We start from the raw sequence: 14,234 nt of genomic DNA on the forward strand, positions 1-14,234 counted from the left end.
AAGCCCAAAAAAAATTATCGTTGCACCCGCAGCTGTTTTTGCAATGACTTTGATACCTAATGCTAATTGTAATAGTGTTGGAACCATCTGACTTATGAAACTACTTCTGAGTAGTTGCTGATGACTTCGATTTTTATCTGAAATATATTCAAACTGAAGATAACCTGTATAAGGAAAACTGTTAACCCTTGCTTTCTCATTTATTTATATGACGTATGGTGCACGTTAGAATAACGCGGCGACTCAGGGATAGCCTAATAAACTTGGGATTCTTTAAGGCGACGGGCTAGGAACCTGCCAAAATTTAAATCTCAATTCTATCATTAAGCCATAAAGTACGGCTGAACGTGGCCTATCAGCCTCTTCAAGACTGTTGGCTCTGTCTACACCGCAAGAAATATAGACGTGACAATATTCATGTATCACCGCCGCTCTGCTCTCTAGCGTGGCAGCTCTGCACGATATCAACCGGCGCCAACAAGTCGACTTCGCTCTCTACTGTCTCGACTCACCGCAGACTACGAGCAACGCAACGGCTCACTCCTCACTCACTAGGACTTCGAGCACGGATAGGAGCTATAATAATACAAGCTCCGACACACCATCGTTGGAGCCGCGATACCCCAGGCATAACAGCTAGCCTGGCGGAATATCTTCCCTTTGGTGGCGGTCGAGCCGAATCATTCGCTCCCGCTAAAACGTGTTTAATAAAACGGCGCAGTGCAGCGGGCCACCAACAGACTACTAGGTACCCGAGTCGATCAGATCTAAGTCGGATGAAGTTGGCAGTCTTCACGGGCCCTTAGCCTGGTTATTGTTGCTTAACGAGCCGAGTCCTTAAAAAGCTTACGTTGACGACTGCCTCTTATTTTCCGGATCAAGTCGCTCTCATGATATCCAAAACAAGTCTTGAAGTTTCGTTTTCAAATCATAGTTTTTCATCTATCAATAAATTGGTCCTTTTAGTTTGAGAGGAAATTGAAACGGCTTGCATTTGCTATTATACTTAATAAAGAATATAATAAGGGAAGATTTTTTATTAGTGCATCTCACAAAGCTTCCCATAACCTATAGTAGATACTGGTGTCATTGCCTCGCCGTATCCTGGCGATTGAGATCCGTAGGTAGTGCGCTTGCACAGATTTTTTTTTATGAAGTACTTTGAACCCCATGTCCACAAACGAATAAATAATTAGTAAGTAAGTATTCTTATACGGAAATCAAATCCTGAACGACTAGAACACATAACGGCATTGCAATATTTTACTACGAATCGCGTAAACGATTGTTATCTCGGAAATGTCTGTTACTGTTACTGTTAATTTTTACTTTGTCTTCGCTTAATCATACTTAGGTCATAGTCTGATGCTTCTATTCTTATTTGCTAAATAAAAATATTCGTTTTTGTAATTGATGTTATCTTCCTTGTAGTTTTGTTAAATTTACTGATGTAGGGAATTTTGCTGAGCAGTGTGCAGAGCTATACTGATGAGTTATGAATTATGGATTAGGTAAAACAAATCCTACTTCAATACAAATAATCAGAGTAATACCCATTCAAATCAAGCAGTTGGAAACCGGTGTGATGGCTGAATCTGCTTACAAAATTTTGTACTACAAAGAATAAATAATATCTTACCGAATAAAATATCACTGTATAACGGACAAGTGATTTTCATTTGGTAAGATACATATTTTTTACAGCATGGGTGGCTGAATCTGTTTGTAAAAAAGAGACAATCGTCATGAAATGAGAAATGAAATGTCGAAAACAAGCGACGAAAAGAAATTGTATTAAGTTTTGTTTCTTTTATTGTGTGTCTTAAAGGTTACCATTTTTTATGAAACTTGTTCAAATAAAAATGGTTATGAAAAAATCGCATCGCAATTCGCGCACCAAAAAATAAAAAAATAAAGAAAATACCTTTATGAAATAATTGATGTGTGTTACAGCTTTCTTCTGTGTCTTTTGTGCAATAATCTTGAGAAAGGGCGCCTGATTTGAGGGCTAATATTAGCGTAGCTACCATCCAATAACATTGTCGAGGACAGCAACGCCGGGCCCTCACAGCCATGTTCCCAGAGAAGCCTGCAACGGCCAACTGTTTCACTGAACCGTCTGATATCTATAAGATTGATTTGTCGGTGAGAGTTTTTCGCTGTAGTATAACAAAAAAGCTACTAAACCGTGAAATGAAAGTGACCGACCAAATTTTAAAAGAAAACCGTGACTGGAAGGTGTCCAAGAATATCTGTTAAATGCTACAATCTCAATGACAAAATATAAAGTTACACATTTGAACACAACTTTTGTTGTTTGAGTAAGAAATTATCTGAATATTCTTTATTATACGAACTAATTTTTGTACCAATGAAGGCTTTATTTGTCGGATTTATGCCATGCAGTCGGTTAATAAGACCGTGTTTAGTTTCATTTTGTATCTAGAATATAAAAAAAGAAATCTAAATTCACGCTGTTGTTTTACCACATGTTGTTTGAACGAATGTTAAAAGGGGGAATAAAACCGCGTGGAAAAAAGTGAGAAAATATTTCGTGATATATATTGGTTTTAGGAATATAATTGAAATATGTTTATACTGAACAATTCAAAACAATCTGCCTCATTGTTTTTTGAAGCTTCATGCAAAGAATTTTAATTTTGCTAACTTTAATCAGGCTTGTATTATTCTTGTTAGCCTGATATTTTTCATCAACATTTTGGCTTCGAACATATTACACAAGTGACATTTAATATTCTCCTTCCTATCTTTGAAATTGTAGTAGTGATGAAAGTATCGGATGATGACGATCATCATTCGATATATCTAATTTAATTTTTGTCTATCTACTTCATAGGCACTACCGTATAATTATGGGCTAAACCATTGTAGTAAATATGAAATTACTGTTATAAACACAAAACAAACAATAAAGGTATATATGTAAGGTATGAATGTTTATGTATCTACTTATAAAAAAAAAATATTTTTATTCTCACCTCTTATAATAATTTGCGCAACTGTTGTCACGACATGGATTTCATTTGCCCTTCTATCTTAAGCATTTTTTTCACCAGTTACAGCGTTAGATATGTTTAAAATCTTATTAAAAACTAGCTGTTGCCCGCGGCTTCGTTCATGGACATTGTTGTTTAACGCATTCAATCGTAAATATTATTCATTATCTGTGACTTACAAGACTCGGAGATGCAATGAAACGTTAAATACACAGTTATGTCACAAAATAACATCGAAACTAGTTTAATGGATTGTTTGATGGTCACTAGTTTATGTGAACCTTAGCACAGACAGTATAGATAGGTAAATCATCAGAACACCCTCTTTTCAAAATTTCAAACAGGAACAAAATCCGTCCACATCTTTCCCAAATAATCGCATACATACAGAGAAAATAAGGAACTTTACATCATGTAAGTGATAGTCATGTGATGATAAAAGCTAATTTTATTGCCGAGATAAATGGCAATGCATATTTTTTGTTCGAGATTTAGAGCCCTGCTGGTCACGAGAAACCTCTGTAATTTTGAGGGCCATAATGCCGTATATTTTATGTTCCGAAAGTCCTCATGGCCACTTTAACTCCAAATGGCTCATATACGTAGCTTTAATACCGTACTAATGGCTATATTTAGGCCTTCTTGTTCGGTTTGTAATTATTAAAGATTGATAAAGGTCACCCCATGATACGCTATTGAGACTTAGTAATCTAATTACCTTACTTTAACTCACAACTTATTTTTGAAACTTCATATCATGGAACGAAAAACCTACATTCATTAGGTATTTATGGATTACCTCCCTGTTGGTAGGTACTGGAAAAGATACTACAGCAGTTGCAACTGCAAAGCCATCACGGAATATGTAATAAAGGTGAGTGTGCGGTGTGCGTGCGTGTCATAGATGGTGCTAGGTACTTGTTTTGAAAATTTCTTCCATAGGTTACGGATGCTCATTTATCTCTATCTGCTCAACGGTTCACATATAACCGTTGAGCAGATAGAGATAAACTGAACTGATGGAAAAAATTATAGCAGTAGTAGGTATAGGAAAATTATCAGAGTTGAGTAGCAAGCAAAGAGCTAATAAGTAATAGGCGATCAACTTATACTATGTACTCGGAATTCGGAAAAGTAATATTTCATACAAATTGGACTAAAAAATAATTGACGGTAGTTACGTAAAACAAGCACTTAATTATAAATTCTACACTAAGTTAAAAAAACATTAAATTAGAGCAATTTAAACAATTATAATAACCTTTTTTGCTCTTGTTACTACAAATTATTACCAGCGTTAAGACCGAGGTGCAAGATAAGTTGAGATTAAAGATTAAGCTGTTAAGGTTAGGTAGTAATTTTATTAAATTTATTCTAATGAATGTGACATATCTCGTATAAGTATTTGTATATTTTAGGTTTAATATATATTTAATAAATTTCATAAATTAGAAACGCCTTGTTATGGTTTAGAACTGATGTAAAAACATTCTGCAATGTACTACAAATATAATTCTCGTTTAGCATTGCTTATGTAATATAGCACTGTCGAGACCACTGTTTGTGGCTATTTTGTTGTTTTCTCCATCTGCCATTAACGTAGCAACAAAAGAGGTAAAAAAATATCTGTGAAAGTACTGACGCCATTGGTAGGCAAGTCTCGCCTCAGTAGCTCAATTCAATTAAATTTTGACTCAAAAATTTCCATTAGTTGGGTCTTTGGAGGGGAGAGAATAGAAGGGGGAAAGATGGAGAACATATCACAGATATTATGTGCGGGTTAGTACTACCAACATTCTTTGTTAATTTTATGGTTCTCTTGCAAATTGCTCTACTCCAATGATGGTTACAACATGCCTTACAAATCGGCACTATAAATATTTATTTTCAATACTGAGTTATAGTCAAAAATACTCAAAATTGGCTTCCATTAAAAAAGAAAACATTAGTCTTCTTGTTAAGAAGCTTTAAAAAGGCTGTACACAAGCATTACGCGAATAGCGGCTTGGCTATGTGTTTTCAAGGTAATGATAAATCATAAAAAATTTTGATAGCAATAATTTTTTATTATCTTGAAAACACATAGCATTTCTTTTTACTTTAATAGCGAGAAGAATAAAACAAAACTATGTCAACACTAACTGGAAGCGCACATGTACAGCTTCGTTAGACAAGTACATTGAAATCCAATTTAAGTAATCTGATTAGTCTCTAGCTCTAGATGAGAAAAATATTCACATAAATGATGAAGGTGTTGGTGTTGTAGCTTGTGTTGTATTACTAGGAATTGTCGAGAAATAAAACCAAAGCAAACACACAAATCATGCCGAAAGAAGACCCAGAAACTACTGCATTAAAGAAGGAATTGACCGATTTAATCGATAAAGTGAAGGTAAGTCTAAAGAAGCAAGCTCAATAGCATTCCAATGGTGTATAAATTTTCAAAATATTACATTATTAATAATACATTTAGGCAGAGCAACAAAAAGTCGCTGATGCCAAATTAGCCGAAAAATGTGGTGATCTTGGAGATGTACCTAAAATAAGACTTTCTACAAAGAAGACCTTAAAAGGACACATCAATAAAGTGAATTCCGTTCATTACAGTGGGGATTCTAGGTAAGTTCTTTCGCTTTATTGTAAGAAAAGCTATTTATTTACAAACAATGCTGACTAATGATGATGAATTTACTTATTATATTTGGTAACTTGACGGATTTCTTACACTGCTATTGCGATTTTTTTAAAGAGTTATGTAAGTATTTAAGATGTTTTGTTTTGAGCGAGATTTAAATGGCATAGCTTAACTCAGTTTTTTTTCGTTTATTTATTTATGTACCTGAAATATAAAATAAATTACTATATTCAAATTAGATTTTATGGTAGAATTGCTAATTATTTCAAGAGATTTCTTCCAGTTAACCCTCAATAAATCAGGAGGTCCATTCAGATATTAAAGTTAAGTTTAAAGTTTAATATCTGAAAGGGTCAGTGAAATTTAAAATTAAGTGTAATAAAGGTATATAATTTCTTAAAAGAATGATATGTTATCGGCAGGCATTGTGTAACTGGGTCCCTGGATGGGAAGCTGATAATCTGGGACACCTGGAGTGGCAACAAAGTGCAAGTTATACCGCTGCGCTCAGCTTGGGTCATGAGCGTCGCTTTTGCACCTTCTGGAAACTTTGTTGGTAATATATAAATAGAATATTGATAAAATATAAATTTACTACAACAGTTAAGGTGTTATGGAAACAGGAGAAATATTGTGTTATGGAAACAGGAGAAATATTGCCCAGTCAACGGGCAATATATAGATCTTTTGGGTTCTCAACCCGTTGTTCCTTACGCATGGAGAATACTTAAATTTTTTTGGGTTCCCTACCCTATTTCCTTATAGATATAGAGTTTTGGGTGAATTTATTTAGATTTAAAGAAAGGACCAAATTAAAATAACATTTAATGAGTTAAGCAGAATTCTTGCTAATATTATAATGCAAAGTTAAGTTTATTTGTTTGTTGTTTCTTGACGCGTTATCTACTAGACCAATATTTTTTAAATTATCTTGCGTATATTAAAGAATTTATTCATTGCCTGATTTCATAAGAAAATAAGTCATTCATTTTACATCAAAATTTCGCAATCCTGCGTTGTCAACTGTATGGTCTCTTTAACAGTAATCTATACATATAATGAAACAGTAAAAATTTTGTCTGTACATTTAGTATTTTTGACTGAAATGGATAGAGGGATACTTAGAATGAATAATAGAAAGCAAAAATATATTTTTTTAATTTTTTGTCTGTCTGTCTGTATGTATGATCACGCTTATCTCCGAAAGTACTGAACCGATTTACCTAAAGCCACCAATTGCTTTGTTTTAACTCAGAAAAACATTTAAAGTTTGTTTCATCAAAATCGGTTCACTAAAAAAAGTTATAAGTCATTTGAATGAACTCAAGGCATGAGTTTGCCTGCAAATAAGTTACGAAATTTAAAATTCAAAGTCATTTATCATCATTGAACGACAGCATTAGGTTTACCTATAACATCTATACTATCTATACTAATATTATAAAGCTGAAGAGTTTGTTTGTTTGAACGCGCTAATCTCAGGAACTACTGGTTCGAATTGAAAAATACTATTTGACTTCTGGTTTACCAACTAGAAGTAAAATAGTATTTTTCAGTTATAGTAGTTAATTAGGAGAAGCGGACCTCTAGTCGATACGATTTTGTCACGAGTCGTAAAGTTCATGTTTAATACTGATTTGGGCCACTTCTTGCCAAGACAGCATCCGAAATTTTATAAATAACCATGGTTGTACATTTGGAGACCGCCAACAGGTCACTAATCACAAAAATTCGAGATACGAAATATTATTTTTTTACCGAAATCACCTTCAAGGGAAGAAAAAAATATTCTTTTGGAAACTAGTTTCGAAATTTAGTTTTAAAAATGGTTGAAGGCGTAGTGACTTACGCGTTTCAAAGCATTTATTTTATTTATTTACCTTTTCTATTCGCACAGTTCACCAAAGTGAAAAAGAAAATCCATTTAACCAAATTTTATGGAAATACCTATAATTACGTCTATATCCTTCGCGGTGTAGACAGAGCCAACAGTCTTGAAAAGACTGATATACCACGTTTAGCTGTTTGGCTTAATGATAGAATTGAGATTCAAATAGTGACAAGTTGCTAGTCCATCGCCTAAAAGAAGAATCCCATGTTTATAAGCCTATCCCTTAGTCTATATCCTTATATAGGTATATATCCCTTAATTTTATGGAAAGTAAGTATTTTTTGTTTTCTGACAGCCTGCGGTGGTATGGACAACATGTGCACAGTATACGACGTAAATAATCGAGATTCTACCGGGGCAGCTAAGATGGTGCGAGAGCTAGCTGGTTATGAAGGCTTCCTCAGCAGTTGCCGCTTTCTGGATGACACACACATTCTAACGGGATCAGGTGATATGAAAATGTAAGGGCCCATTCAGACGCTATTTCTATTTGATACTATGAAACATTATCTAGCAATAAATAACATTATGTATTAGTATCATACTTACCTTCTTTGTCTTACAAATAAATTGAGGAATTGAATAATTAGGTGTTCTAGATTTTCAATCATTATGTGGAATTGTCCTATTACTGATTAAATCATTGACTAGCCGAAAGTTTTGTCGTAGAACGCTGAAATTCGGAAAGGGCTCTTTGTATAGCGCAGGCAAGCAACCTAACAAGAAATCGTGTATGAATCTGTGATCTTTCCCATAGTAATATTTGTCTGATTATAAATTTTTACGTAGTCAACAACTTTTTATGAGTATTAATCAGTACTATTTATAAACATTAGATGTATTTGGGACCTAGAAGTTGGCAGAAGAAACATGGAATTTGATGCTCACGCCGGAGACGTCGTCACCATTTCTTTGGCTCCAGGTAATTTTCAATTTTAACGTGTACCTAAATAAGAACAATATAAAATTGAGTTTGTTATACATTGATTTGAATGAATTTTTGCAAATAAAACGTTAATTTTATCGAAGACTTCGACTCCAATTTGTAGTAAATGTCCACTTTGAAATATTGAATCGGTACGAGTGTAGGTATATGTAGAGGTGTCAGATACTGACCAATTCTAAACAATTATTCCACATAGCAAACGAAAGATATATTTTTCAATTGTATTTATTTGTATATTTTTTACATTGCTATATTTATTACAGATATGAAAACTTACGTGACAGGTTCAGTAGACAAAACCTGTAAGCTTTGGGATGTCAGGGAGGACAAAGCCAAACAAACATTCTTTGGACACGAAGCAGACGTCAACAGTGTTTGCGTAAGAATTAAAACATAACCACAACGAATAAACATTGAGCCCTAGGTTACAGACACATTTTATGACATAGGACATTACTAATCAATATAAATTTATAAATATTATGTCTATCCCTTCCGAGACGAACCAGCCAACTGGTCTAAAAAAAGGTAACATGGACGGCCAGCATGAAAGCTTGCAGTAGATGAGTATTCTACAGTGCCACATGACACTTCTTCTTTTTGTATATACAACCTTCCTGCTGGCTTTAGTCCCAGTTGCATCCACCTTACTCTGGGGAGCAGCCCGATGTATGCCTTTGACCGTGGATCCTGGATTTGGTGAGTTAGTCAGATCAGGTTATTAGACAAAGCGACTCCCATCTGACCTCCGCAAACCTAACCCGTATTTGATCGAACATGGTAACACATCCAGTTGTCTGAATGTACAGGTTTCCTCACGATTGTTTCTCTCACCGTAAAAGCATCGGTTAGTATTCAAACTAATGAATAACTTCGAAAATTGACATTGGTACATACACGGCCGAGGTGGGATTCGAACTTGTGCCTTTATGCGCCACACGGATTTTAACCGGGAAACTCATTCATTTGGCTACCGACGCTCTTTTATTGTGTGTACAAAGGCTGAATATTTTTACTTTTAAAATAATACGTATGATGCGTCAATAAAATAATGACATAATACGATACTATTCTGTACTTCAATAGGTTTCAAGGTTTACAAGTTTTAAAAGATAGGAAGTCCTCATCTTAACAACATCCACGTATTAATAGCCACACAATTTTGATTACAAACATGAATTATAAGGTTTTGGAGGTCGCATTTATATTATTAAACAAAAATACGACGTAAAATGAGGATCAAAATAAAAAGGATTACATTTATTTTCGTACTTACATTAAGATTTGTAAAACAAAACCATTTCAATATTTTCTTTCGATTTGTAGGATCCGACTTGGTATTAGTTTTGTTTTTTGCAGTACCATAATAGCGGACAAGCCTTTGCAACGGCATCTGAAGACAAAACGGCTCGCCTATTCGATATCCGCAGTGACCAGCAACTTGGCCATTACACTCCTCCAGGCAGCTGTGGGTTTACTAGCTGTGGTGGGTAGTAAATACTTAACATACATATTTCGACAACGATTGTGTGTGCCTTTTCGCTCAAAAAGATGCAAAGGCAATGTATGTTTCTTATCTTCTCTCTCTTTCGACCACTATTTTAACCTCACAGTTAGGATGAGGGAGAAAGTATTTCCAGTTGCTTTTAACGATTTTATTATTTATCCTAATGTTATGTGATAAATCCAGTTGTATCTCCGTGCAACAAGTTTAAGTGTGCAATTTTTCCACCTTATGTTATTATGATACAAATTTTGCTCAGCCGAACTAATATAACCTATCGTCATTTCGAGCGTCTAAACCAGTCTCTGTTAATTAAGTAAGCTGACTTTATAACATTATTTATCGTTGACAGTACCAGATTACCATCTATTCTAACATAAATAGAACTTGCTTATAAATTTTCCAGATCGTGTAAACCTTATAAACCTTTCATTCACATACCTACAAGATAAAGTTATAAGTAGCTAAACCCAGGTTGTAAAGTATTTCCAAAATAAGCCTCGTTGCCGTTTAAATGACTCTTGCATCCGCTATCTAAAATCGATATCTTCCATTATCTAAAAGCTATCTAAACTCTTAGTTACACACTTTGCAGACTATACTTAGCGCCTTAAACTTATATTCCGAAGCTTTGTGACCTGTTAAGATGTATTAAGGTGTGTTATTCTTTGTTACATCATGGTATTTAGAAGGTAATATTTTTATATTACCTATTAAATACCATGGTGTCATATTACTTCTGAATTCTTTTAAAATTATGACTGCATTTTTTTTTGGATTTATCTAATTTCATCCGAAATTCTATTATTTGTTTTTGTTGTTTGTTTATTGTTACAAGTATTTAGAATAAGTCTTCACATCACTATTTGAAATTAATCATCCACAAATTAGATTATACATTTCCAAGCTCTTTTGAACCTTTCCACCATCATCTTCGACTCCATTTCAGTAGAGGTACCTTAGAAAAATTTGACGGATAAAGAACCTACACTGTAAACTTTTACTATGCAAATCCTTAGATAAGTTTGAGGTATCGGTGAATAGAGATGCGCGTCCAAATTTTATAGTGGTTCGTATAATGAATGAAAGATTCGGCAAACGATCAGTAGCAAAAGGTGTGAAGGGTGGTTGCCACCTGATTTCATATCCAATGCATTGGTGCAAGGGAGTTAATAATGCAAATTATTATTTTTATCCCTTTGGTAACCAGGTCTTTCATTGAGCGGACGCTACTTGCTGGCTGGTTCAGATGACAACTCTGTACACTCCTGGGACACGCTTAAAGTCTCCCACACAGGTAAACTTTATAATATGTTTGCATGTAGGCTATTTTTGCAAATCAATCAAGCCCAAAGAAATCGGAAAATTAAATGTTGGGGACTTTTATGATTATCTTACGTATATACTTATATGTAAATGTAACACTAGCGGCCCGTCACGGCTTCGCCCTTGGTACGTTACTTACATAGCAATTGGTAGACCAAGTCATGAAATATAAACCTACCCCAACGTCTCGAGCAACGAAAAAATCTCAACAATGCAGGGCCAATTAACCCAATCTTAGGCGGCCGAACCCGCATGTCTGTCCGGCCATGCGCACATGCCAGACATATATTGCATATATAAATTATTATAATTTCGGCTAATACCTGAAAATTTTTTTAGGAACTCTGAATGCCCACGAAAACCGCGTGACCTCCATTTCGTTTGCTCCCAACGGCGTCGCTTTAGCTAGCTGCTCCTGGGACCAAAGCGTCAAAGTTTGGGGCTGATGGTTGAAGACATTTACTGCGAGTTCAATTGTTAACCTTCATTCTTTACCTAAAAATAATATTTCACAAGGCAAAAAGTTTTGCGTCATATTGCTCCATCCCTAATAAATATCCGGTTTTTGGAAAATAATTCCATAATTTGTGTTTTTCTTATTCCTCGCAATCTTTAACTAACAGTTTATTTATAAAGTCATTTGTGAAAATTCAATGTGTTTTTAATTTAATTGTTTGTAACCATTTCATGCTTATCGTTTTGACCAATGTTCATGAAAATCGCACACACGAGAAGTTCTACAGTAGGGCTTTTTTATTCCGAAAATTAACTGTTTCCATAATTTTATGAACGCCATTAGGCAGACGGAATAATTTGAACTGTAATGCGAAACGAAAAGTACAGGATTTTGCAACTGATTATATAGGGCAAAATCCTTAGAAAAAAACATGGGGAAAAAAGCGCTCCTCATCACACACAAACATCTGCGATGTTTTTAAACCATGCCTGTCAGTCTGCTCAGCGGCGACAAAAATTAAATTGTCATGATGCTGTCAAACCTCCGATAGGAGAGGATCTCTAAGAAGAAGACTTTTAATTTCAGATTTTTCTATCCCCTCCTGTACATAATATAATAAAATGATTAGTTATGAGTAAAATATGTATTAAGTATACATAAGTGGATTATGCGTTTTATCAGCCCGTTTGCCTACAGTTTCGAAGTACAAAAATAAGAACCTACATAACATAAGTCATAATGATATCTGCATAGAGAAACAATGCACTATTGAATGCTTTAAAGTGCTCTAACTCCTCGACCAGTTTTCACTCGCGCTACTCTACCCTCTCCCGAGTCCAATAGTGCGCTTACACTTACTACTATGTTTTCCCTGTTGACTAGTTGACGCCCGCAACTCCGTTTGCGTGTTATTGGAAATACGAAGGTGAAGGTTAAGGTTATTAAATTTACTCTAATTTCGGTACATATTACAGAGTAGTCCATTTGGCTTCTACATTACATCCAGAATCCATGGATCCAGATCTTCCATTCTTTTTTTGCCACAAGAAATTGCTCATCAGGTTAAAAACTTTTTTAAGACTTCATTTGCATTGTTCTGATAATGTAGCTGGTCTATAAAGGTTCTGCATCAGGTGTTCCAGGTCTTTGATTTTTATACACCAACAGAAAATGCTCATCATGTTAAACAACTTTTGTTAAGACGTCATTTCGATATTTCCTATAGTTTAGCTAAGTTGTTATGGTTCGATATCAGCTGTACCAGATTCCAAAATAAATTTTGCTCTATATGTTGGCCAGGCATAACAGTTATACAACAAAGTTTGATTTAAATCCGTTCTGTAGTTCCGGAGATTAGTGTGTACAAACAAGCATACAAACAGATAGCCTTTTTATTTTCAAATTCATGCTTGGTTACTATTTTAATATCGTTATAATTTTTTTTTGTAAATATTCTTCATGTACTTACAAACAATTTTTTTTTACTGTTTTATTATTATGTATTGATATCATTTTTATCGTCCGTAGCAAGACTGTCGTATTTTATGACGTCTTCATTACAGTGCTTTGATATTGGGCTTTGATGTCATCTTTATTTGTTGATGGGCACATTTTGGGATAGTGCCACTTTTCGCACATCACACATTTTGAAAACTGCCTACATCTTCTTGCGGAACTACTCATTTTAAAACAAATATGACATGCCTTGCCTAGTTATTTTGCATTTAGATTGACTGTGTATAGTTGTTTCACACCAAATACACTCTGCATTTTTTCCTTTGAAAACCCGGTTTATCATTTCTGGCTTCAGTAGCTGTAGTGAAGAAATAGGCTGATTGTACTGTATCAGAATCATTTTTGAGATTACCTTTTGCCATGTATCCTCTATTATGATACATCTTACTTCTTTAAAAAATCAAATTTTTTTGTAATTCATAGTAATGAATTACCAAAATTTTTGCTAGTATTAAAATGGGATTTAAAGCATTTAAATGGGAATGATTCCAAGCTTTAATACGAGTAATGTCATCTGGAAGTGTTGATTCAACCATTGGATATAGACATTCTGCGTACTTCAAAGATAAAATGTAGGTCATCAATTGGTTATACAATGATCGTATTAACATTTCCTTCCTTTTAGACGAAGACTTAAGACACTAATTTCAAAAGCTCCCCCAAATAATATTGGATAATGATCTCATCCTTTCCAAATCTTTCTTTGAGCTGCTGATCAAATATTGAAACTTATCGCTGTCATCCAACCCAAGGAACCATGACAAGGAACTCAATTGCGTGAAATCCTCTAATTTCAAGTAAAATTTATTGCTTCTTTTATATTTTTGGTCGAAAATAATGTCAGCTATTTTTCTTTTTTCTTGATTGAAAATTCGTTTTAATTGTTATATTTCTCCACTTGGATTTCATGGGTCTATACACCCCGGATTTTTGAGAGGCTTGC

At 34.5% G+C, this 14,234-nt stretch overlaps 1 protein-coding gene across 1 annotated transcript; it reads left to right on the plus strand.

The window, feature by feature from the left end:
- Positions 1-5,340: 5,340 nt before the first annotated feature.
- Positions 5,341-11,765, plus strand: LOC106133898 (guanine nucleotide-binding protein subunit beta-2). The gene is made up of 9 exons (XM_013333755.1): positions 5,341-5,409; positions 5,491-5,636; positions 6,075-6,208; positions 7,839-8,004; positions 8,380-8,465; positions 8,753-8,868; positions 9,849-9,975; positions 11,204-11,290; positions 11,659-11,765. The coding sequence occupies exons 1-9, from the start codon at positions 5,341-5,343 to the stop codon at positions 11,763-11,765; spliced, it is 1,038 nt and encodes a 345-aa protein (XP_013189209.1).
- Positions 11,766-14,234: the final 2,469 nt, after the last annotated feature.

The sequence above is a fragment of the Amyelois transitella genome, chromosome Z, assembly GCF_032362555.1.
Source record: "Amyelois transitella isolate CPQ chromosome Z, ilAmyTran1.1, whole genome shotgun sequence".
NCBI classification, from domain to species: Eukaryota; Metazoa; Arthropoda; class Insecta; order Lepidoptera; family Pyralidae; genus Amyelois; species Amyelois transitella.

Excerpts from the sequence above, each read along its gene's own strand:
- LOC106133898 (XM_013333755.1), top strand. The coding sequence starts at position 5,341 with ATGCCGAAAGAAGACCCAGAAACTACTGCATTAAAGAAGGAATTGACC. Across the intron at positions 6,209-7,838 it reads ACCTTCTGGAAACTTTGTTG|CCTGCGGTGGTATGGACAAC; the intron begins GTAATATATAAA and ends GTTTTCTGACAG. Across the intron at positions 8,466-8,752 it reads CACCATTTCTTTGGCTCCAG|ATATGAAAACTTACGTGACA; the intron begins GTAATTTTCAAT and ends TATTTATTACAG.